Source organism: Cottoperca gobio, chromosome 3 (assembly GCF_900634415.1).
Source record: "Cottoperca gobio chromosome 3, fCotGob3.1, whole genome shotgun sequence".
Lineage (NCBI taxonomy): Eukaryota > Metazoa > Chordata > Actinopteri > Perciformes > Bovichtidae > Cottoperca > Cottoperca gobio.
The window spans coordinates 14,129,735-14,156,485 of NC_041357.1; the positions used below are offsets into that span (position 1 = coordinate 14,129,735).

The following is a 26,751-nucleotide window of genomic DNA, read 5'->3' on the forward strand; positions in this document are numbered from 1 at the left end:
AAACTAGGATGGATATCCATTAGATCTACTAGCCCTGGGAAACTCACACACACACACACACACACACACACACACACACACACACACACACACACACACACACACACACACACACACACACACACACACACACACACACACAGTCTGGGGGAAAAGAGAGGGGAGAAGAGGGTGTTCACTATGTTTCACAAGTTTCCTTATTTTCACAAATGTCCTCAAGAGAAAATAAATTCACATTTGAACCAAATATATGAGGACACTTATGTGCTGTTGCAGAGCAGATTTGCTCAGCCTCAAATAACCCCCCTCCATTGGTTATCAGTCATCATGTTCATGACAAACAGCATGAAGTATGTTGTCATGGGTCTCCTGCTGTCTCACAGGGGAGTACAGATCCCCGTGAGGCAGTGCCCTCCACCCCTCTTTGAATGCTTTCCAATGACTAGACGACATCCCCTCAGTGTTTAAAGACAACGATGAGTCCTCACACAACTAATGTTGCAGTTCAGCAGACAGTGGTTCCAAATCCTAAATCCTCAATATGTAATTCAACATTCAAGTCCAAGAAACCATCCAGAGAGCAAGTAAAAGGATTAGAGCATGAAGAGCATTTGTTACATTTCAACTCATAATTTATAGCGAAACTTGAACTTGAACTTGAGCACAAGCCCTAACCTCAGCATGTTCACACTCCCACAGTTCTTTAAGGGGCGATCCCTCTCAAGTCCACTGGAGTTTCCAGAGTATCGGAACATTACTTAAGGGAATGTCAACAAGGGCTTATTAAATCACACCACAACACTTTGCAGGAGATGGGTGGGTCGGACACAGTCAAACACTTGAGGCAGAGGAGAAAAAAGACAAGTGAGTGTTTGAAATTTTTTGAAGAATGTTTTTCACACTGAAATTGTTTCAAATCTGCACACATGAAGATCTCTGACTCTTGTGTGGTCTTGTGTAACCTCATGCATATCTCATCAGGTTATGTTTTACAAGCTAATAAAAATACATTCACACTCCAAGGAAAGGTAGTGTTTTTAAGTTTCAGGGTGGGTCCAGTTCTGGATCACATCTCTCTTTCCTGAGATACAGCATGTATGAGAGGTTTCTGTACTACTACAGCGTATATACACAACAGCACATGTCTTTGTCCCTACACATAATCTATCCGTCAGTTAGTAAATTAATCAGGCAAAGTGTGTGGGCCAGCTAATTGTGCATCTGTTTTAGTACAAAGACCTTCAAATGCCTCCATAAGCTCATTAAGGGAGTTCTGGCTTCACAGAGAACTGGGACTACAGCCAGAAGAATATTGTCATGATCCTACAACACATTTATCATTTATAGAAACTCCCCACTGCTTGAACCTATCCTCCCATTTCAAAGCTGCATACCTTCTTTAATCCTTATCTTGTTGTGTTTCCCTCACTTTTCTCTTTGCTCCAATTTCTTTTTGACCTATAAGGATTTATGAAGAAACACATAATAATTTATAATGTTTTTGTTTTTGTGTTTCCCTCCTTCTATCCTTGCAGTCCTCACAAACGTGGGGCCCTGTTGGGGCCCTCTTGTTTTTCATCTTTCTGTCAGTAATGTACTTCTCTGTATGTACTGTAGCATAGACAACTTCCCTCATCACTTGTCGGGGTCAGATATGGGACAGCTTCCCTTTAAGATATGTAATGGCCAAGGACAGACGCCACAGACGCCACAGACGCCACAGACACGTTTTACTCCTGCACGTATGAAAATCATGTATTTCCAAACTGTAAGTCTTTCAGAATCTGAAAAAAACGTGTTAATGTGAATAGCTGTGTATTTTTCTTACTTTGCCTCAGCAGAACATTTTTTTTACAGTCAGCAAACTTAATTTGATGAAATGGCCTCGCCTGCTTTATATTCTATGTAGACTCAATAAAGAGGGAGGTTCCTATGTGTTGTAACTGAGTGTAAGCCATGTTTCCAAAGTACATAATTGCATTAACTTCTACATGCGTACTAACTACTGTAGCTACTTAACTTGAAAACAACTTGTCTCCAATTATAGTATCACATTCAACACTGGACTTCTTACCCAAACAAAATGAGAACCACAGAGGAGAGGTTTGTTCAAGGGGGTGAAATCAGTTTTATTTCTTCAACCCAAAATCACTACCACTCACCAGTGCAGGGCTGTTATCGGTCTGAATCCCTGCAAAGGGAACAGTTGTCTGCAGTCATGATTCTCATGTTATTTCCTGGTTAAAAGCTTATTTAAAAATCGGCAAAGCCACCTTAACAATGTAACAAAGCAAGATGATGCAACTCTGTAGCGACTCTTGTTTTGTTCGAGGCAGCAACCGTCGGAATGTCCTACTGAATGTAATACAGTCAGAATCAGCGTTACCATGAACAGCCTACTGATGTACTTACTGAAGTGCATTTGAACAACTTGGGAAAAAACTGAACTAGCTGTCAGTGACTACATATCTTTGAACTGAATATGAATAAATAAATAAAAACATATTTTATGAAGAATATAATCACTACACACGTGAACTCCTAAGACTATTTTAGGAAAGAAAAAATAATAAATCTAACATTAACACAGAAGATACTGCATACTGCACACCAAAAACATCCACGTATGCTTTAGCTTCACATATGCTTAACCTATTATTTATCTACCGAACCATTTATTTGTTTATCTTTAGTGACCGTCACATGATGAGTTACAAGGGTTGAGGTTTAGGCTGTGATGTATTGATGTCCAAGTGCTGCTGTAGGCTACACTGTTCATCAGATCATGAACTGTGAGCCAGAGAGGTAGTGAGAGTCTTTCCATATGTTGGTCTCTCCACAGTTGGTGGTCCTCCTCTTACACTGGCAGCAGCACCTGTACTGTGCAAGCTTATCTACCAGGAGCTGACCAGCAGACCTGATCACAGGGTGACAGAAAAAGGCAAAGGAAGAATGAAGGAATGAAAACATTGTCGTCCGTGTGAATGATGTAGGCCAAGATGTGTCTTTTAAGTCAGTGACGAGGCACAGTTCATCACAATCAGATCGTGCTGTGGCCAACATAGGAGAGAATTTATTAAAAATGAAAGCAATGTGCACGTCTCTTATAGCCTTTCAAAGTTGGACATTTCTACCATTACAGTAACCAAGCCACTTTAAATTATTGTATGTAAGTTAACTTGTTAAAATGGGTCTGTGGTATTTTAGATATCATGTCTGAAACTATAGGAACTAAAATTAGGAGCATTGACCCAAAGATGCCACAACTTTAAAGCCAGTCAAACTAAGTACCACATTGTTCGAGTTAGTGTGTGAATGGTTAACCAGCTTTTAATTATTTAAATAGATGCTGATGGAGGTGATCCTACATCCACACACCTCAGGAAGCGCCTCTCCTCTTCCTCTCGCTGGTGTTTGAGTTTCGCGCTGCGACTCCACTCGTCCTCTAGAGATTTACTGATGTCCTGCTTCTTCTCAAAGCGATTAACGTGGTCCAAGATGAGTCTGGACAGGAAAAATACAACATAGTTTCTACAAAAAAAGGTTTTTTATCAGAATAAGGCTGCTGCTTTTCTCTGTTTAAGTTTTCATTGATGTCTTCTATTGGTCTAGCGCTGCCTTCAACGGTCTTTCATCATGCATTGTTTTTCTCTCCACATCCTCATCCTCTTATCCACCCCCCCCCCTCCTTTACTCACTCCATTTTGTTGTGTTTGAGAACTTCTCGCTCTTCCTCCGCCTGTTCTTGGCGGTTGTGCAGTTCTTCCTTCTTCCACTGAGTGGCAGCCCTAAAATTTACTCGTAAGAGCTGCCAGTATGTAGAATAACATCCCATCAATTTCAATATGTAGTTGACCAAATAAAACATTTGACTTATATCAACAGGCCTGAGAATAATTGTAGCCCTGTCAAAAAACAGTGGTGCAAAGTAACTAAATATATGTAATCAAGTATTGTACTTTAGTACGATTAATAGGTACTTGTATCTCGTATTTACATTAAGCATTTCACAAGTAATTCTGCAGTTTAATATTGTACGTATAAAATATTTGACTTTAGCATCATTTCGCAACTATAATTTATTTCTTTATTATTAAGGGATTATTATTATTATTTCTGAAGCGAGGTTTGTGGCAGCAATAAGAAGGGATAGGAAACAGAGTTGACCTTCTGCGCCCTCTCTCGGCTCTCTGCGTTCCTGGCTGCTGTCTCACAGCGGTTGAACCCGGAGTTGTCAGCCTGGCGCTCTGGAGGGTCTGTGAACTTCCTATCTCCCACCTAAAGGACAGAACGGACACTGTCGTAGAATTAGATTATTTCTTTTTTTATTCCACACCTGGCGCCTATATCGCTCACAATGCAACTCGGGTCTTTCAATGCAGTGACATCACTTGAGTCCATTTATCAGATTTAACGCAGCTTTAACATATTTTTTCAAATTAGTGAGTTGGAAAAATATTCTCTCTGTTAAACGTCTTACAAGTAAGATACACTTGTAATAAAAATCCAGTAATTAAATAATAATAATTTTGTTAATAGAACTGGTTTATTTAAGTCGACGTTAAAGACGTGACTGTGACTTCTTCTCATGGTGCAATAAACCAAAGTAACCACATCATGTTTAACATATCTTTAATGCTTTACGTTGTTTGTCTGGGCAGCCTGCATGCACCGCTGCCTTTAACGGGCAGGATGGGCGGCAGCTTTACTCTGCTGCCTTCCTTTGACCTACAACCTTCCTCAACCTGAACAACAAAACAGCACATTTAGGCTTCCATAATCATATGTTAAAACTGAGATTCTGAAGAAATCAAGTAGGAATGCAGAAAGGGATAGTTATTAATGTAAAAGATCACAATTCACCTAAAATATATATTTTTAAAACCCACTAACACCAGAGCTATTATGTTAACCAGAATAAAACTGTATCATGAAAACCACTGATCATGTAACTGGCTGCAACAACATTCAAGAATATTCATGAACATTTCAATCATTTTTTGTGTCTACTTAATTGCTTGTGCTGCTTTGTATGTATTTGTGCTACAATACGAAGACAATATCAAAATACAAAAATCCTCCTGTTTTGCAAAGATCTGGAAGTCTGGAAGTATTTTCTTGCCTGAGTGTCCAGAGCCCTCTTGTAATGCGTAGTTCTCTCGTGTTTCCTCTGGAGCTGCTGAGCCTTCTGCAAAGCTATCCTAAAGCACACACGCATACACACCAGATGACACACTGGGTATCACAACAGATGAGTATTGTAAATGCCTGAGCAGTACCGCTGTTACAGACTCACTCCTGCACCAGCTGGACCTGGTCTAGACGCTCCATGAGAAGACTGTTCTGCTGGTCTCGAGCGCCATGTTGCCGCTGGGTCTCTATTTGACTCTGAAGCTCGTTCATGTAACGATGCTGCTGGATCCTCCGGGCAGGAGTGAAGGGCCGTGCCGGGAAGACGAATGAAGTCTAAACAAAAGCATCCCAGAGTAATTATAAAATGATAATCCTTAAGATTTTCATGAACTCAAACCTTATTATTGATACTATTTATAGTCAGATTTTATTTTGCAATAGCCATTCAATGTATTTACATTAAGTAATTACCTCTCTGTATAGAAGTTTTCATTGTTACTGCCAGATTCCGGTGAGTTCACAGTGTACATTTATCTCATTGATGTTGGCTTTACTGTTTGCTGTTCACTCTTTCAAAGTCGTTCAGATCAGAGTTATATAAAGTCACTGCTCCTGCGAAACCAACATCCTACTTTTGCTGTTTCACATCAAATGCGTTCAATTGACAAAACTGCTGCTTTTTACATTCCTCCTGATGCAAATCAATAAATGCACTACGGGAAGACAGTTTGTTTAGTTTTGTCATGTTTTTCTTGTGTAGCATAAATGGACTAAAACTGCAGTTTGTTGTGCAACCCTGTGTTGCAAAATGTCAATAAATTTAACCTTTAACCTTGAAAGCACGTCGTGGCTTTTTATTGTGAAGCAGTCACAGGAAACACAATATATTTATTACAGAGGTTTGCACTGAACATTATTGTTCATCAAAAATGTCTCTGCTATTCTCTCTACCACTTTTACTTTGCCCTGTTGTTCTGTAAACTACTAGTAGCACCGTATGCAGCATAAAATCCGATCGCAGAAAAACATAAAACAATTATTATTAACTGACTTCTATATTTGAACAACGTGAGTTTGTTTGGCTGCACTGTAAACGGATACAACGGTTGATTTTCTGTTGTGCTTCTTACAAACTAGCTGCTCAAGTAATGTTAGCTACCAGGACTAAAATCTTTCAACTTTAATGTCTGAGTTCTACTCACAGGGAAGAGAGGACCGTACATCTTGCCTTTCTTCTCTGACATTTGCAGGTTGAATGTAGCAACCTGCTTTGCATGCTCACGGTGCTCATTCAGCTTCTCCTGCCAGATGAACACACAAAACCACGCCTTGTATTATCATATTGACAAAAAAGAAAAGACATTGAGAGCATGACATGTACTCACTGGGATAAAAAATGCTTTTTTCAGAGGGCAGTTTTATTGAACCATGAATGATATTGGTAAAACAAACAAACATGCAAAGCACTTTTTAATATCCCACATGTCCCACACCTCTCTCCCAGTGCTGTCCGGCCCCAACCAGTCTGGAAACACCCTCAACTCCTCAATTATTGAGATGTGTTTTATTGTTTGTTTTTATTGCTGCTTTTACTTTCGCTTGACATAATTGTTTGACTTCTATCTTACTTCTGCCTCTAACTATGGAACTGTTTCTACATCCTCAGTGTGTGAGTTGTTTTCTAATCCTTTTTATTTTATTTTATTTTTTTACTAGAAACCACAAAAAAATCCCCGGAGCACCACATTAAGTAACCCTCAGCGGACAGTATAAAATCTGTATTTATTCAAACATTTTTAAAGAGATTTTTTATTGTATTAAAGCCCTTTCTCACTCGACCGGCACAGTCATATATTTTGGCTACAGTAGCAGCGTGGCTCTAGGGATGTCAACGTCTCTGAGTCGGTCCAGACTGCAATATCTCAACTACTATTTATATATGTATGGATTGCTGTTTAGTCCATTTGCGTTCACCTCAGCATCAGTTGTAATAACTTTATGATTCCCTGAATTTGCATGTAGCGCCATGATCAGGTCAAAATTTTCTTTTGTCCAACATTTGGTTTATGACCAAACACTTGCCAAACTATTGACATCCTCATTCGCCTCAGCTGTACTTTGTGTTTGTGCTAATTACCAAGTGTTAGCATGCTAAGATGCTAAACTAAAGTGACCACCATAACCATTACACCTGCTGCTGATGTTGCCATGCTGACATTAGTTTTATCTCAAAGAGGCTTTTTGGATGTTTCAGGTGAATCAGCACGTATTTCGTAAAAAAAAAAAAACCACTCAAACACACCAAGTGCACACAAGCACAGGTACACACCTGTTCCTCGTGCATGTGCTGCTTGTCTCTCTGTTGTTCTTTAAGCAGTAAGAGTTTCTCCTGAGCTTTCTCCTCTGCCTGCTGCTGCTCCCTCAGGTAGACTGGAACATTTCTTTGGGCCCGCTGCATACACAGGTAGCACAGCTCCTATGGTGACAAGACAGTTATTACAATTATACAACCGTAATGAATTAGTAATGCAAATATTTAGTTATTTTCCTCTCATCCTCTTTTGAATATAAATTATTTAGATTTTTAGGAACATCCCTTCAGCTCCCTTGACAGAGACCTGAGCTCCCCTAAAAGCAACAAAGGTTTACATCTGGTATTGTATTGTCAAGCTCTACTTCCTACGCTATTTTGAATGTAATTTAATTATCCATCCCTCCATTTCCCTGTGCATGGTCTCAGAGCCTGATGCAGGATAAAGCCTGTCGGAGCACACACAGGGTGCAATGCGGAGTACAACCTGTATTATACTCAAAAGGTCATATCTATAAAACCTAACTCCCTATAAATAACGATTTCAGTCTTACTTTTTAGTCACTTCCACCCAGGAAGTTACCCACCTCTTGAATTTTAGAGATCACTTTAAAAGCCAGATTACATCTACACTTACACACCTACGGTACACAGATACATGAGTGTCCCGACGCACACACTCACCTGTCCAGCACGGATGTGGCCGGAGCAGCTGACGGTCACACGAGGTTCCTCCAGTTTGGGAGTGACTTCTGGTGGTGTGATGGAGGTGGTGGGCCTGAGAGTGGAAACAGATTCTTTACCACTGAATACGTTTTATCAAAGAGAACGACTTCCCTTGTACATGTGCCGTTTGGTGTTATCTTACTACGGCAAAGTGCATTATCTAACCAACGTGATATTCATTGTGCATAAGAAAGTGTACTTGTTCATAGATTTGATTGGTGTTTACCTGTCATATAATTTGAACTAGAGGTGTCGCAATATACCGGTGTTGACGATAACCGTGATATTTTAAAAAGGTAATATTGATATCATGTTAATACTACACATGAGATAATATTGTGTAAATAATCCAGTATTATTTTTGTAAGTTTTTGCAAAGCTAAGGTTAGAAACTCTACACTTGAATTTTGAGTGTAATTAATTTGCTAAAAAAAGAGACAAAACACACAATAAACAAAGTTAAAGATGAATTTGAAGGATAGCATTATTATTATTTGTTTCCCCAAAACTTCTATAGATTCATGTATGATAAGATTAGTATATATAATATTGTCATCTTGAATTAATTTGGTCACGATAATGATGTAGTGATATCGTGCCAGATCAATATGAACATATGAATAACATAATTTTACTCATTATTTGTCAGATCCTTCCTGGGTTGTGTTACTAAACCAGAAAAATTATTTTAATAACCAAAATAAATCCACTTGTTATACAGTGTTTGATTTTATACCAATTTAAAGGACCAGAACTCAAACAAATAATAATAACTTTATCACAGTAGGTTAATGATAAAATCATTATTGTGAACATGGAGCCTTGTTACACCATGGACATGTGTATGAGGTGTGAAGGGGGCTCTAACTCTAACGGTGGCCCTAATGAGGACTACTGTCATCTGACACTTGCTGGTGCACGGAGTGGACTTGCAGCAAGAAAAAAACAAAACATATATATAATACATACGGTATATATAATAGTGTGTGTGTGTGTGTGTGTGTGTGTGTGTGTGTGTGTGTGTGTGTGTGTGTGTGTGTGTGTGTGTGTGTGTGTGTGTGTGTTTGTGTGTGTGTGTGTGTTTGTGTGTGTGTGTGTGTGTGTGTGTGTGTGTGTGTGCTGACAGTGCAGGGAGGTGACGACAGATAAGGAATCTGTCCCACAGGTAGTTTTGCATCATTGATGGGGCTGGAAGCAGTAACAATATGGGACCACCACTGAGCTCTCGGCTCACACAGTCTCATCTACTTGCAAACAACAGCTCTGTGCACTGCAAACTGAACCTTTCCATAGAGTGTGTGTGCTTGTCCGTCTGTATCTTTGTGTGTGTTGTACTTGTCTGTGGCCTCCATGGGGGGTTTTGTATTCAGTTCTTCAGACAGGCTGATAGCTTTCATCTTGGCAGGCTGCAGTGGCTGATGGGATTCAGATTCTTTCTGTTGGGGAACTTCTGTAGAGACACACAACACTCAGAACAGGTTCCTTGTTCCTAACTAAAAGTATCTCTATAGCTTCAAATTTAACAAAGAGTCAGCTAACCTTTCGGCAGGAAATGACCAGAACTACTCCTTTAAACAGCGTAAAGCAATTAGCACACGCGGCCTATTTCATAAATGTGAATCAACACAATTTCCCCAACATCATGATTATTTCAGTGTCTGCAGCTACTGCAGCTCTAGCCTCACTGTGAGGAATAAATATATGTTTCCTTTGCAGCAAGTTGGTAAGAGATTTGAAAGGATTTGGATTTGATTCCATACTTAATTTAGATTAATCAATGTGCTATCAGACCCCAAATTGTCAGCGTTGTGCAAAAAGCTCTTTCACCTCCTGCATTCCTCTGGTCTCGGTCTGGTGACAAGCACCATTCATCTTTGTCACCAGCTTTGTTGTCTGGCCGAGGAGAGCAGACAGTTGGCAGGGTGGCGGAGTTGACAATCTGTGGCCTCTGAAGCCTGGACAGGCCACCAGACAGTAAAAAGGCACTGCTCCCAGGTCTCTGCGGGGACAAAAGCACCGATGATCTGTATCAATACATATACTGTACATTAAGTATATACTTTAACATGCAAACACACATGCACTTCTATATACTCACATTGTTAAAGGCTAACAGCAGCCGACCAGTTCCATCCATGGCATTAATAAAATCTCTGTTAAACTCCATCCGCACCTTTTGAACAGCATCACATAAGATTACATTCAACAGAAAACCAGTGGTCATAGTCCTGAAATAAGAAATACAGAATAAGCAGGCCACCGTGTTGTTCTTGAAGGACAAAACTCCAATTCCCTGGAAGGTGAGGAATATGTTTTGTTCAGAGGCCAAAGCTCTGAAGAGGAGAAGAAGAGTTTCTCTAATGCAGCCCTCCACTACTCTCGACTGAAAGGCGTCTCTTGTGACACAGCTGCAAAATGTAGTTGCACCACTGGTAGGTGTGTTGCTGTGAGGGACACACAAACAAATATTTACCGTTATTTTGTTTGTGTTAGAAAAAATAATAACCCTTTATCAAGCCCGCTATATAGGCTAACCTTCTGTAAGGTCATCTGAAGTTCAATGTAGGTGGATACATCTGCCCAGATACAGTTAATATCTGAAGAAGAAAAATATTAGCCTATGTGTGGTTATATGGCGATATGGAGACGCATGCGCACTTTATGATAAAAGCGCAGAATATAAGATATCCAGCTGCAGAAGAAAACAGTGTACCGCACATTCATTAGTACAAATAAAAAATTAAAATAAAAGTTTTTGTCCGACCTTTTTCAGAGAGCTGGGAGAGAATAGGTAAAGTCCGCCCGTCCGCTTCTGACACCAGCCGCAGTACGTCAGTCATCTCAGGATGAAGAGCTTTAAAAACGTTTCTTTAGTGACGTCTTCTCCCTGCTTGGCTGCAACTGCCAGATATCAAGACGAGCACGTGAGAGCTGCGTTGCCCGTAGCAATGCAGGACACCCACCTGTCCTGGTTTCCAGAGAGCAGTGATCTGTCACTGACACGAAACTACAACAGAGGAGGATCATCATTATAATGTTGCACACCTGAAAGCTGGTTGGAAAAGTCATATTCATGAGGGTGCACTGGACATGACTCTATTGATTTCAGTTAATAATTATTTATTTAAAAGGTGGCTATTAAAAAACGTTAATATTGATCATAAAACACATGCTGACTTGCTTACTTTAAAACCTACACGTGTCACCCTGTCGGGTATTGACAGTAAAGTGGATTGTTTAATAACCATTGTGATTTCCTGCACCCAAGGAGGCGTTCATTGTTGATGAGTGTTTGTTCTGTTGGGCACTATTTATGTATCTACCATCGATTGATTGATTAAACAATATACAGAGGAATATAATATAATTGTATTCGTAACAATGTGAAGAAACGTAGGGCTTTGAAACAGCATTTAGACCTCAATGTTGGCTAATTAAATTCACAGAGAAAAGTATAAAATAAATCAGAAAACCCATTTTAAAAAGAAAATAAGACGGGTTGGCGTTGTGCATTTGGAGGATCTTGGACTCAGTGTTTCTGCAATCTGAATCAAGTCAAAACCAGTTTATTTATATGGCCCAATAAAAACAAGTACAAGTAGTACAAGTACAAACATTAGAAGAATGTGAATCTCAGAGGGCGTCAAGCAACTGCAAGCAATCGCTAAACACTGACGAGACCTACACTTCTATACCACACATGAAATATTAAGATATAAATATCATGCCTAGGCTAAATGTACTTGGTTGTGCGTCACTAGGCTATGACAGCCACATTGTTATTGTTTTATGTAAAGTTCTGTTTGTTTATTAGTTATAAGTGGCTGTTTTTTTTGTTTACAAGTGAATAAACACATAGCCCATGTAGGTTAGGTCCAGGCTACTATAAAAATAAACGTGATGTTTATGCTGTTTGACGAACAGCATTGAACTCCTCTGAGAGTCATTTTGTTTACTCCCGCTCGGGAAGTGAAACTGTTTCACAATGTTTGAAGAGCGTTTCTGGGAAGTCACTGGTGTTCTCATCATGACTGCGAAAATACTTCTGATCCTCTTCGTGTCCTTGACAGGTAATACTAATACTAATAATAATAAATTGTATTTATAAAGCGCCTTTCAAAGCTAAAAGCAATCTCAAGGCGCTCATAAGGTATGAGCATGACTGCTTCATTACAGTATGTTATTGACTTTAGACAGGTTGAATAATGTGTACATGTGACTATGTAATGCTATTCAACATTCAAAGTCGAGAACCATCACCTGATCTAGTTTCATTAGGTGTTAAATGTATAGAGATCAGAGAAGTAAAAAAACAAATAACAATCAAATAAAATATAAATGTATATTTGTACACTGGTCTGTGCTATAACTGCATTTTCTGTATGATTCCAATAAGTTTGATCATTGTTATAGTCAAAATCGCTAAATTTGCGTATTCTCTGTTACTGATACTGAAGAAGAATCTCGTTTTTGAAGAATCTTTATGAATCACTCAAAAATGTGAGAGATATTCCTGAAATTAGATACAGATAATTGTTAATAAGAATGTCTCTAATAACATATATACAACGGATAATTGTCCGTGACGTAACATTTCCACATCCCCCCTTGCTTTTTAAGTAAAAATCAAAAGTCATCAGACCCACTTTCCCGTTTCGGGTTTGTTGGGTTTTGAAGCCCAAAGGGAGCTGTGATTGCCTTTCAAATGAATCCAGTAAACTTCTAGTTGATCAAGATACTTATTTATTTAAAGTGATGATGATAGCATTTCAAAAATACCCTCAGCAGAGGATACTTTCACACACCAAGTCCACAGTCCGAATCAATAAAGAGTCAGTTAGCTGTCTGTTGGTAAAAGTGAAAGTGGTACAAAAACATCATAAACATTTTGCTATATTCTCTACAGAAGGGTGTCGTCGTCCCTCATTGGTCCATGTTGGCGCGGTTATGCCCCTTGGTGGGCAGTCTTGTTGTGACGAGATGGAGGTAGACCTGAAACTCTTTGAAGAGAACCTACAGTGCTTCACATTCATAACTAATATAGTGCTCATTATACATTTGTGCAGAAATACATGTTGTGCAATAATACATTTTGATTGAGGTGGACGAGTACATGTGATAATCATTAAATGTGACTAATGGGTAGGAAAAAGCTGAAGAACTCGGAGCTTAAATGTCGAATCAAAACAGCAATCTCCTGATGTAATCTATATATTTATTTAACGCAATAAGTCAAACAAAGAAAATATTCTCAGCTGAGGACACATTTCGCGTCGCCGTTTCCATAGACCGCATGGCTCAAAAAGCCCCATCGTTACGGTCTCACGGCTCCGCTCCAGGTGTGCCCAAACATTTGAAAATTCGCATCTAATACATGGAGTAGGCGTTGACCTTCTCCTCATTGGTCCCAGTTTGGCGCCTACACGCTCCTCCGTCAGCAGTCCGGAAGTGATGGTTTGTTGACCTGTTACTCTTAAAGGGGAAGTGCCCCTATTATGTTTGTAATACATAGTTGTGCAGAAAATACATAATTGTGCAGAAAATACATAGTTGTGCAGAAAATACATAATAGTGCAGAAACATATTCTTAGTGTCGTAATACATATTGATTGAGGTAGGACAAATACATGTGATAGTCTTTCCAGTGTGGATTAATGAAGATCAGGATTAATTTACCTGACATGACACAATACAATCAGGAGTTTATTTACTTCACAGGTTCATAGTTGTGTTTAGGGTGACGCACACTATGTAGATGAGATTGCCTCTGGGACTGGCGCCAGAAGCTCAGGTGTCAGTCCGGGAAAGGCGTGGACATGGTAGGCGGGGTCGCAAGCCGATGTGGCGACAATTCACGTGTTGGCGAGGTCATGGGTGGCAGGTGGCTTGACGGTTGTGGGTAAGCTGGGGCGTCCATCAGTGGCGTAGTCGGTGGCAGTGGTGCCGAGGATTTGGCAGCAGGTAACTGGGATGGTGGGGTGTAGATCGCGCCTGGAGGCGGGCACGATGGAGTTGTTCGATGAGGGTTTGGTTTCGAGGAGAGACTGGCCGATGACAGGCGAGGCAGGAGTGTATCGCATCAAACTTAGGGATGCGGTTCATCAAAGCAAACGCGTCACGCAGGGGCTTGCCAAATAGAACTTCCGCTGGAGATACGTTGCAATCTGGGTCTGGAGTGTTGCAGAGTTGGAGCATTGCGCGGAGCAGGTTGTCATTGTCGAGAGACCCTGTTCGGCCAATGTTGGACATCAGAAGGCGTTTGGCTGTCTTAACTGCGACTTCGGCGCACCCGTTGGACTGAGGAAAGTATGCGGAGGATATCCAGCAGGGGACACCCCTGCGAGAAAGGAAGTCTGTAGTCACCGAGGCGGTGAACTTGGTACCACCATCACTAGATAGTTCCTCGGGTACGCCGAATGTGGAGAAGAGGATGCGAAGGCATGTGATAAGACCAGCTGCACCTGCTTGGGTCGTGCCGAATGGGGTTCTGAAAATCTCAACCCAGCCTGACAGACGATCCCCTGCAACCAGATAATGTTGGCCGCCATAGTTGAAGAAGTCTGCGAACACTGACTCAAAGGGGGTGGATGGCACTTCAGAGGGAATGGATGGTGTGGCAGCCTGGGATGGCACGTTCCTGTTGCAGTCGCTGCATGTTTTGCGGGTCACGTGAATGTCTTCAGTTATACCAGGCCAGAACACGGTTGAACAGGCATGTGACTCCATAGTGGAAGTACCCTGGTGGGCGGCATGAAGTGTCTGGAGAACCTCATGATGGAGAGAGGGTGGGATGACGACGCGGTCCTGGTACATTATGACACCATCAGAGATGTACAGCGACTTGCGGTGACTCCAGAAGGCGGCAACACCATCGGTGATACTGCGGCGGTCGGCGGGGTAACCCCATCAGACGGTGCCGGTTGGGATCGGTGGAGGTCTCATCGGCGAGGCGATCCCAGGACAATGCAGTGAACTCTTTGGCCTCTCAACGGATGGCCGCCGCTATGACACGCTCCTCATCAGTGCTTTTGGGACAGGAAGTAGCCGATGCCTTGTTGGGACCAATCTGGGCGGAGACAGGTCCGCTTGGAGACGTCAAAGATTTCCACACCCAGACGGATAGCCTCTACAATCAAGACTTTGGATGAGAGAAAGTCCTCATCTAGATCAGGCGTTCATTGGAATTTTTGCCTTGGGCTCAATAAGGGCTTAAAGGGAGCCATGGTGTCGCATAGCTGGGCATAGTTGGAGACCTGATTGACCAGCCCGAACCAACTGCGTATGTTAGTGGTAGAAGTTGGGGTGGGGAAGTCGCAGATGTCGGGATTCAGCACGATGCCCGCTTGGCCTACACAAGCGAGGTGTTCATGCAGGTCCTTGTCATAGTGAATAGTGTCAGATTGTGTCACCCAAGTGGGAAATTCTGGAAAGATTCAGGGACCGCAGCATGACACTGTACATTAGTCATCTTAAGATCTCAGTCCAAAGGTTAAAAAATCCACCCCCAGCAAATGTAATGCTGACTCACTAACACATTACTGTATATCAAATAGTTTTAATCTGTACTAAAACCTAAGTGTAAAAATACATACTATTTCTGGTTTTACAGGAAGTTATGTGAGGGACTATTTCTTGGCTGGGTGTAGTTCCTTCTTCATCTTTCTGTTGGTTGCTTCATGGTTATTATTATTATTATTATTATTATTATTATTATTATTATTATTATTATTATTATTGTTGTTGTTGTTGTGCTTGGCCAAAAATTGGCCTCACACATAACGCTGTGTTTCCTCGTGTGTCCAGTCTTCGTGCTAAACTAAGCTAACCGGCTGTAGCTTCTTATTGTCCCTACAGACATGAGAGTGTCGTCTTCATGTAACTCTTATATATTCAGAATTGAAGCAATGCTTTGATGGTGACAGCAGTAAACTGTCCATTAACTGATCATTTGATTACAAGACTCATTTCAGCGACCTTGTCAGCACACAATAATTGAGATTTAATCCTCAATGTCCACAAACAACTTCATGTTATAGTTTTACAAAGTCAAATTAACTTTAATTTCTCATTTGCAGGTGTGTGTCCCCGGAGCTCCAAAGTGATATATGTCAAGGCAGGTGAGATGGTGGCGCTGTACTGCACCCTTAATAAAGGTCATAATCCTGGTGCTGAAGTGATCTGGACCAGTTACACCATCCAGGGGAGGAATCTGACCAGCAGCATGTCATCAGCTGAGCAGAGGCAGATGGGCGTACTGGTTCATGGGAGGAGTCTCGTGATTCTCAGTGCCACTGTAAACCATCGGGGGAACTACTCGTGCTCTCTAGGGTAAAGTCCAAACTAATAAACAGCAATCCTCTACTACCATGGAGCAAATTTCCCCAGAAACCTCATTTAAACTGTGTTTCAAATCTTCACAATAACCTTTTCTTTTATGACATGAAAGGAATGCCAGCAGCCAGTTCTGGTTCAGCCTGGCAGTATGCACATCACAGTCCAGAGAGTATGAACTGAGGACCCAGTACTCTACAACATGTTACACCCAAGAGGCCTGCACATTGTATTGTCCTGATGTAAACGTACCTGCGTTAAACATCCCGAATATAACCAGCAATGGCATTATATGGCACAAGGTATGTAAGCACAACAGATCTTTGAGTGGGAACAAAGCTGCATCATGCATCATACATTATTTATTTACATTAGTATTATTTTCCGAAGTGTAACATGGTTTTTATGTGACATGGTTTTACCAGCGACAGTCGTGACCGGAGGCATTATGTTTTTCGGGTTGCCGCGGTAATTCTGGTTCTGGTAAAGTGTTTTTCTACATTAAAGACTTGTTTTCATTAATTTTATGTTTAAAATTACAACTGAATTTTCCATCTGGTAGGAGGGTGAGTCAACGCCAGAAGGCCGTTACTTCTCAAGTGTGGAAGAGCACAACCAGGGTATCTACACCTGTACCAGATCTTACCTGTATTATGATCAAATATATAACATGACCTTCACATTGCGCCTTGATGTCCAACCAAGGGGTGAGAAAAACACTTTTATTTCAATATGTTTATCTTTATATTTAGAAGAAAAAAAAGACTTCATATGTTTTCTCCTTTTGTGCACAGGAACTTTGAAGTATTCATCGATCAGTTCACCACACAACAGTGATGTAATTTCTGTAGATTTGGGTGAGCTTCAATCTTGTGGTGTGGATACACTCACTTGGATACACACACTTGGATACACACACTTGTATACACACACTTGGATACACACACTTGGACACACACTTGGACACACATTTGGATATACACACTTGGACACACACACTTGGATACACGCACTTGTATACACACACTTGGATACACACACTTGGACACACACTTGGACACACATTTGGATACACACACTTGGATACACACACTTGGACACACCTGGACACACACTTTGATACACACACTTGGATACAAGCATTTACTCTCTTTCTCAATGACTTTTAAATCTTGTACAAACTCTGCTTTTCTAGGCTCACCCGTGGTGATTGATTGTAAGGCGTTTCTGTATTCAGACTTTGACGAGGTGTTCTGGTTACGCGGGAAATCATTTGTGGAGACAAACACCAGCTTCCCGGTTTTCTACAATTCCACACGGATGTACCTACAACTAAATACAAATGTTAAACATGGCCACATAAACACTCAACACACATAAAATAGCTTGTCTTTCTTCCTTTCCTTTCCAGTGAAATTAATGCTGAAGAAATAACGATGACAGCATCTCTAGTCTTCAAAAAAGTGTCAGAAGAGGATCTCACAAAGAATTACACCTGTAGGCTGGATACTGTAACTGGACCCTCGAGCTTCGTCACCATCACCTTGGCCCAAAAACGTATGTTTAAGAAGGATGGATAGATCTAATGTTCAAAACCTCACCATAAATCTTTTCAGAAATGTCTGTTTGAGCCAGATTTCATTCCCATTTAAATGGCTTTCGTTTCTTATTATTCTACCATTAATGAGTGTTTGAATGACTATTTAATAAAAATGTATCCTCTCCGTAATTTCCCTACAGCTCGCCCTTCTTACGTTGCCCTGGCACTTGGCATTGTTGGCATTGTGATGGTGGTTTTGACAGTTTTCTATGTGAGGTTAAAAAATATCAGCATGCATCAAAAATAAGGCTTTTACCTTAGACAACTACCCAGGGTGATAATTGTTTAAAGGCACCTTTTTTAATACCTAGCCACATCCTCCATCCTCCAAATAAAAAGGGGGCAGCGTTTCACTTCTACTACTGGGTCCATATAAGCTAAATATACAGTCATCTGTTATAAATAATAGTTGGGGCAGTCCTCTGGGATCAGACCGCCGTTATATATGTAGGTTAGCATGCTAATTTCAGTAGATATCTCTGCAACACATAAACACTGTTACCTCTTCACATTCTGTTGATAATGTCAGGACAAAAATGCTGCCATAATTTTACAAATTGTACCCTGCTACTTAATTTAACATACTTATTTATGTCATTTATTTATTTATTTTATTAACGTGTGCTCGCCACTTTACTTTATATGTTGCACTTGTTCATACTTGTCTGTAACTATGTACATTTCCCCATTGTGGGGCTAATAAAGGATTTCTGATTCTGATTCTGATAAAGTATTTAGTCAAAATGAGTATATCATAATAATGTTTTTTTTTATATTTAAGTCATGTCATACTGTAAGATGTTTGATGTTTCATATTATTCATAACAGATCATTAATATTTAACTTAATAATTCATTCATTGTTTGAATATTATAGAGTATTTTGGGGATTTAATATTTTCACAAACAGTTTTTGAAGATACTCACAGGAATTCACTGGTCCTGCTCTTGATATTCTCTATCCCTTATTCATCCACATTCATTTATATCTCCTTCCACTGCATATATCATTAAATGCAGTGCCTTAGTGTAGTGGTGTCTGTTCCTGCTATCCATCTCTACCCACTCTGCCCGCACCTGACCAGCTCTTAATTGGTTGAACACTTGTCATTGAGACAATAGTCCTTTTTCATCACAGCATTGTCATTGTGGAAATGTGAAATGTCTGTGTCAGAACTGTGTTCTTTAAAAAAGGCTTATACGATGTGGACACTGCAGGGAAAAATTAAAATATAGTCAGGAACGTGCACAGACCTTTTGAGGGGCTCTAATCCAAAAAAAGACCATGCTTTTATTTTTTTAAATGGCTCTGTCAAGTGTTTAACTGAGGGCATAGGTATTGCGTTTTGTCTCTTTTTTTCTGGTTTTCAGTTGCCCTATCAAAAAGTAATCAAAGTCTGGATGATATGGTCATTTCATTTGGTCTTACTTCAGCAATCATGGGATACCTGTATTTATGCAACCACAAAAGCAAAAATAAAGCACTGACAAATCCACAAACACCAAATAGCAAACAGTTATCAAGTGACGGGTGAAGAAAGTGGAACATTTATCAGCCAAGGAGCCAGATATTTTTCTCAAAACTTGGTAAAAACCACAACTTGCCAGTGAACATTGGACTTCTATCCATCAGGTGGCTGGTAACACATTGTTGCTACATGTTTGCTCGATAAGTAGACCATTGTTTGCATGATGATGGCATTTTATATGTCATCTTATTTGATATTCTTCTGCCACCTAGTGGAAGTCTTTCAGATGAACAATTACAGTCAGCACTAACCTCTGTGACAAATAGGCTACATTGCATTTCCTGTGACGTCTTCACAATCAGGCCACCCTCGTGTTTCGTGAGTTGAACACTTCAGAATCAGAATAAGGTTTATTGCCAGGTAGGTTTTCACTTACAAGGAATTTGCCTTCATGTTTTGTGCATACAATAAGGATATTAAGGGGAAATAAAAATACAGGCAAAGTACTGCAAAAGTTAAGGACACACATTAGAAAATATTACAATAAAAACACAAAAAAAGATCTCAATGATAGAGCAAAGTCGGAAAACATAAACAATAAATAAATAATTTTGTGTGGTAAAAATGTTTTCTTTTTTTCTTGCTACACCCAACTGTAAAACGTGTTAAAATGAGCTCCACCATGACACCATTGAACTGCAGCTTGTTTAATACATGTACACACTAATAAATCAGTAATAATATTCCAATAATATATGCAACACTTGAATTGAACCATGTTGCAAACTGAATACTTTCACTTTTGATACTGTTGGTACATTTTCCAGATAATACTTCTGTACTTTTATATAATTAAGATTTTGAATGCGTTTTTGGTGCATGTTTACTTGCAGTGGAGCATTCTTTCATCTTTGTATTGCTACTTTTGCTTAAGCAAAGGACATCAGTACTGCATAGTACTGCACATATACAACAGCAAGTTGCATAGATTTCTAAAGAACTGTCATTCTTCCAGTTATTCTTTTCCTAATTGTGCCCAAAACAATTCTAAAATCAACTTTCATTTAAATCCAAACCTAATTTCATTGTTTTCAATGCAGCTATCTTTGTCTAAATTATCCTGATTATTTTCTGCTTTTATTCCATTTCCCCTGCTTTCTTTATCTTTTATCCGTTCTTTATAAGCCATGTGTGGCTCACCTGCAGCAGTAGGCTGACCTGCTTTAAACCCAGACACTGGACTAGTGTCCTAGCCAGGAGAAAGATTGAATCACTGTGAACTTGTTTCCTTTGTCCAACTTCTGAAGGTTCGTGAAGGTCCCCGGTCCTGTCAGGTGGACCTCCTAACACAAGGATAACATTAGTCTTTGTCATATTGTTTCCTCTGGTTATAGCTGAAACTGCGTTTATACTCCTCCGCAGGGGATTTTCCCTGGCCGTTTCCAGAGCGCATTAGTGATGAAACAAAACCTACAGGTTCAGGTTTCATTTGTTGTCATTTATCATGTAGGGGGAAAATCAATATCATGAAAGGTATAAATCTCATCATCAGTCCATAAATAGGTATAGGCTACTGATAAATATTCGCTTCTATAAATATTTTCCTGGTGGGTGTTTACATCACGGTGGCGATGTGACGCTCTTCCTTAAATGTTTCTTTTTGATCACACCCCATGGTTTCACATGATTGGGGAAAATGTTCAACTCAGCAGAAATGTGTGTAGAGACTGTTTGGCCAGAGCACGGTTCTGACGACGCGGCTGAATTGTTGGTGTGCGGCGCTGCAGGTTATCATGACGGTGAAAGTACTTCTGCTCCCTCTGGCTTTCCTCCTCACATCTTTAACAGGTGAGATAATGATCTTTGTGGCGCTAAAGTGTGGACATTGAAGTTGTTTGAATAGACAGACAGACACCAAAAACCAACTCACGCCCACCCTCCCACGCAACCCCAGAAAGTCTTATTGTAACCTATATGCATCATCATTTATTTTCTGATTATATTACGTGTTATTAATCTGAATAAAAAATAAATAGTTCATAAAGTTATCAAATAAATGTAAAGGATTAAAACGTAGTCTACAAGATTTGCAGAAGTAGAAAGTAACAGAAAATGGGAATACTCAAATAAGTACAAATACTTCAACATTGTACTTCATTGTACTTAAGTAGAGTACCGGTACTTGAGTAAATGTTCTTGACACAGGGCAAACAAATAAAAGTTAATTTTTATAGTGGTCCTGACCACCCCAAATTATAACAGCACAGTTTCTATTCTATATTGTGTCAAGTAGATGTGATCATCATGGATATTAAACATTGTGCACCTATTACATACACTTTTAGATTTTTAAATACATTGGCACATCTCTTTCTGTTTCCTTTAATGCACTGACCAGTGCTGACTTTCGCAGACTTGACTCATTTTATAAGGATGTGGTTAAAAACCTCTCACTGCACTTTCATAGCGGTTGCATCCGTCAAGCTCATGCTGTTTCACAAATGATCCAGTATGAGTGTCAACTTTCTTTAAAGGGGACATCTTATGGAAAAACTCACTTTTCAGTGCATGTGCACATACATCTGGGTATCTGGAGTGCCTACCAACCCACAAACTGTGAAATAAGAAAAAACAGAAAGCATGTGAAAACATGGAATTCAACAAGCCATTCACTTTTGGCTTCCCTTCCTATGTCACATGCAGGCTCATTACAATACACTGCTCACCACCTATCCAGTATTGCCATCCATGGCTTCAGAACTACCGTGGCAATTCTTTTAGCAAGCCAATCAGTGCAGACTGGGCTTTTTCAGGAGAGGGATATAATACAGGTCTATTCAGACTGACAGTGTTTTATGAACATTAAAGCATGTAAACATTTTGGGGTGAACTGTCCCTTTGGGCAGGATGCCAGTGCTCCACTGGTACTGGTTTTAACTAGTCACAAGCCAGTCGATGTTATAGTTTTACACAAATAGCTTAAATTAATAAATCTTGTGACACTCATTTGCAGGTGTGTGTGTCCGGAGCCCCAAAGTGATATATGTCAAGGCAGGTGAGATGGTGGCGCTGTACTGCAACCTCACTAAAGTTCATAATCCTGGTGCTGAAGTGATCTGGACCAGTTACACCATCCAGGGGAGGAATCTGACCAGCAGCATGTCATCAGATGAGCAGAGGCAGATGGGCGTACTGGTTCATGGGATGAGTCTCGTGATTCTCAGTGCCACTGTAAACCATCGGGGGAACTACTCGTGTTCTCTAGGGTAAAGTCTAGTCAGTCCGACAATGATCGTGACTTTATTTTATCCTAAAATCTTGAAATTATGTTTTCTTAGCATATCTTTAAAAAAAGCATTGACACTCTGTAGGCTTTCATATTTCAGTTTGACACAGTAGTAGTATACATATGTAGTACCTTTGTGCATTTTTCATCCGTCAGCCATGCAGATAGGCTCCTAAAATCAGAAAACATTGCTATTTGTTGCTTTGTAGATACATTTGTAGATAAATAGTGGTTACTTTTCTCAGCCGAGCTGCGAAGCTTTGTGAGATTACAGTTTTTATACATAGCAAGCTATAATATCAGTTAATAGCCCGATCCCATGTCAGGGGATGCCTCATTTGCAGTCTGCATTTTAAGACTAAATAGTTCACAATGGGACTACAAAGCTGTCCTATTTCCTGAATGTGGAAATCCATTTACTTTCACATTCATAGTCAGTGGTTGTGATTGAAATGTTAAGTGATAAGTTTCATATTAATCTTTTCTTTGATGACATGACAGGAATGCCGGCAGTCAGCTCTGGTTCAGGCTGACAGTTCACGCAACACTGAGCAATGAAGGGATCTACACTCAAATTTGTTCCATACAAATGGCCTGCACATTACATTGCCTGGAGGTGAACACACCTCCTCAAAACATCTTGAATATTCCCAGCATTATATGGCATAAGGTATGTAAACGCAACAGATTTTATGTACAATTTTCCCAAAGCATACTATAGTTTTGGGGGAATGTGAGGTTTTGTCTTATATTTTCATCCTTTATGCGAGGCGGTAATTCTGGTTCAAATAGAAATTAGAATTAGTTTTTCTACATTAAAGGCTTGTTTTCATTCATTTCATGCTTAAAATTACAACTGAATTTTCCATCTGGTAGGAGGGTGAGTCAACGCCAGAAGGCCGTTACTTCTCAAGTGTGGAAGAGCACAACCAGGGTATCTACACCTGTACCAGATCTTACCTGTATTATGATCAAATATATAACATGACCTTCACATTGCGCCTTGATGTCCAACCAAGGGGTGAGAAAAACACTTTTATTTCAATATGTTTATCTTTATATTTAGAAGAAAAAAAAGACTTCATATGTTTTCTCCTTTTGTGCACAGGAACTTTGAAGTATTCATCGATCAGTTCACCACACAACAGTGATGTAATTTCTGTAGATTTGGGTGAGCTTCAATCTTGTGGTGTGGATACACACACTTGGATACACACACTTGGATACACACACTTGTATACACACACTTGGATACACACACTTGGACACACACTTGTATACACACACTTGGATACACACACTTGGACACACACTTGGACACACACTTGTATACACACACTTGGATACACACACTTGGATACACACACTTGGACACACACTTGTATACACACACTTGGATACACACACTTGGACACACACTTGGACACACATTTGGATATACACACTTGGATACACACACTTGGATACACACACTTGGATACACATTTGGATATACACACTTGGACACACTTGGACACACACTTTGATACACACACTTGGATACACACACTTGGACACACTTGGACACACACTTTGATACACACACTTGGATACAAGCATTTACTCTCTTTCTCAATGACTTTTAAATCTTGTACAAACTCTGCTTTTCTAGGCTCACCCGTGGTGATTGATTGTAAGGCGTTTCTGTATTCAGACTTTGACGAGGTGTTCTGGTTACGCGGGAAATCATTTGTGGAGACAAACACCAGCTTCCCGGTTTTCTACAATTCCACACGGATGTACCTACAACTAAATACAAATGTTAAACATGGCCACATAAACACTCAACACACATAAAATAGCTTGTCTTTCTTCCTTTCCTTTCCAGTGAAATTAAAGCTGAAGAAATAACGATGAAAGCATCTCTAGTCTTCAAAAAAGTGTCAGAAGAGGATCTCACAAAGAATTACACCTGTAGGCTGGATACTGTAACTGGACCCTCGAGCTTCGTCACCATCACCTTGGCCCAAAAACGTATGTTTAAGAAGGATGGATAGATCTAATGTTCAAAACCTCACCATAAATCTTTTCAGAAATGTCTGTTTGAGCCAGATTTCATTCCCATTTAAATGGCTGTCGTTTCTTATTATTCTACCATTAATGAGTGTTTGAATGACTATTTAATACAAATGTATCCTCTCCGTTATTTCCCTACAGCTCGCCCTTCTTACGTTGCCCTGGCACTTGGCATTGTTGGCATTGTGGTGGTGATGGTTGTAACAGTAGTTATCTATGTGATGTTCAAAATTAACATCACTCTTTTCGTAAGAGACAATCTTGGCTGCCATAGCAACACCTCAGGTGGGATTCATGTTTTTGGTGAAATTCTACTAACAACTTAACTTTAAGAGACACATATTTGTGCTTTCTTTGCACTTCAGACAATGTGACAGCAGTGACAAAACTGTTTTTGTTTGTTGTTGTTTGCTTAGATGGAAAGAGCTTTGATGCTTTTCTGATGTGTTACAAGAGTGACACAGACGCAGGACTAAATGAAGATGACAGGAAGTGGCTAGAGAGTGTTTTGGAAGAGAGGTTTGGTTACAGTCTCTGTCTTTATGATCGTGATGTCTTACCAGGGGAAGGTACGTATTTAAGATATACTCTAAAGAAAGTCTACCTTAAAATCTCAAGGAAGTGATGTATAATCTTAACTCTGGTTGGTTGCAGCTGTAGTGGAGGCAGTGTTGCACTGTATAGAGCAGAGTCGCACGGTGGTGTTGGTTCCCACTTCTCCAGATCCTGGTCCAGGATCTGGCCTGCTGAGTGCCATCCATGCAGCCCTTGTGGAGCGGCAGACTCGCTTGGTTTTCATCAAAACTGAGACAACAGAAGTGTCGAGATCGGGTTCGTTACCAGAGGCCCTACAGCTTCTTGGCGAGGCTGGAGACTGTGTCACCTGGAAGGGCATAAGCTCCACGTCGCCCAACTCCTCCTTCTGGAAGCTGCTCCGCTATTACCTACCTGCTCCGCAGCATGCATCAAAAATAAGACTTTTACCTCAGACAATATAGTTACGTCTTAGCCATATATAAATACATTTAAGGATAAGACATTTACTGACACGCTGAAGACGGTCATAATACATTTTTAACATTTAACTTTAGTGTCTTAATATTTCCTTTTAACATCTTTTATTCTTGAATTGCCTTCGATGTTAACTGTCACTGTTATGCTGACATAAGAAACTTTTCCTGACAAAACAGCAAGCTGCAAAAACAACATTATGAAAGTAATGCAAAATGCTTCTTGTTATTACACACCATCATACCTGTACACTGTTATTACTGACATATCCAGAATTGTCCGACTAATGTATTCTCATTACAGTTGCTCATTACAGTACAGTATTGCTTTTCATAGCGGCTCATTAATTAAAATCCCTGTTTTATATTTCAATGGTGTAACTGGATTTCCCTAATTTATTGTTAGATATTTCCTGCCGTACCACTGTGTATATGTTAGTTCTGTGGGGAACATTTGCATACATTTGTTGTAACATCTGTGTTCATTTCCTATCACTGCATGCACTGTGCCATAACATGTGTTACTGTGCCATAACATGTGTTACTGTGATGCCCAATAGGGCGAAATAAGTTTGTAATTTGTTTTATTTTATACCTATGTTAATCACTATTTTCTTTATAATAAAACCCACTTGAAACTATGACTTTTCAGCCTCTTTATGCTCTCTGTTTTGGTTTTACTAACTGTACTTTCAGCACAATTATGCACATTTACTGTATGGTTGAGTCTGCTCCCATAATGTACGCTAAATGTCCAGCATACAAATCTTCTGAGCAACAAAAAGCCGGTGAAGATTGGACTCGTCAGGTGGTCAAATAAAAAGTTGTCTG

The 26,751-nt window shown here is 40.0% G+C and overlaps 3 protein-coding genes across 4 annotated transcripts; 2 read left to right on the top strand and 1 right to left on the bottom strand.

The window, feature by feature from the left end:
- Nucleotides 1–2,104: 2,104 nt before the first annotated feature.
- LOC115023450 (coiled-coil domain-containing protein 81-like) lies at nt 2,105–11,064 on the bottom strand. Its single transcript, XM_029454438.1, is given in 15 exon segments — nt 2,105–2,917; nt 3,379–3,504; nt 3,699–3,808; nt 4,168–4,278; nt 5,123–5,201; nt 5,297–5,466; nt 6,336–6,434; nt 7,463–7,609; nt 8,129–8,222; nt 9,506–9,620; nt 9,998–10,169; nt 10,269–10,343; nt 10,431–10,549; nt 10,552–10,767; nt 10,935–11,064. Coding segments are annotated over 15 exon segments (1,848 nt in total). The 5' UTR covers nt 11,011–11,064; the 3' UTR covers nt 2,105–2,778.
- Nucleotides 11,065–12,134: 1,070 nt separating this feature from the next.
- On the top strand, nt 12,135–18,824 carry LOC115023709 (interleukin-1 receptor accessory protein-like 1-B). 2 transcript variants are annotated; one of them, XM_029454933.1, is made up of 8 exons: nt 12,135–12,240; nt 16,246–16,498; nt 16,617–16,803; nt 17,064–17,208; nt 17,296–17,358; nt 17,697–17,823; nt 17,913–18,058; nt 18,242–18,824. In XM_029454933.1, exons 1-8 carry the CDS (start codon nt 12,156–12,158, stop codon nt 18,346–18,348), a joined length of 1,113 nt encoding a protein of 370 aa, XP_029310793.1. In that variant the 5' UTR covers nt 12,135–12,155; the 3' UTR covers nt 18,349–18,824. The 2 variants fall into 2 exon arrangements, with proteins under 2 accessions (XP_029310793.1, XP_029310785.1); XM_029454925.1 differs by having other exon boundaries at nt 17,064–17,358.
- Nucleotides 18,825–21,295: 2,471 nt separating this feature from the next.
- LOC115023726 (interleukin-18 receptor 1-like) lies at nt 21,296–26,542 on the top strand. The gene is made up of 10 exons (XM_029454941.1): nt 21,296–21,417; nt 22,583–22,835; nt 23,357–23,525; nt 23,732–23,876; nt 23,964–24,026; nt 24,507–24,633; nt 24,723–24,868; nt 25,052–25,195; nt 25,327–25,479; nt 25,565–26,542. The coding sequence occupies exons 1-10, from the start codon at nt 21,363–21,365 to the stop codon at nt 25,906–25,908; spliced, it is 1,599 nt and encodes a 532-aa protein (XP_029310801.1). The 5' UTR covers nt 21,296–21,362; the 3' UTR covers nt 25,909–26,542.
- Nucleotides 26,543–26,751: the final 209 nt, after the last annotated feature.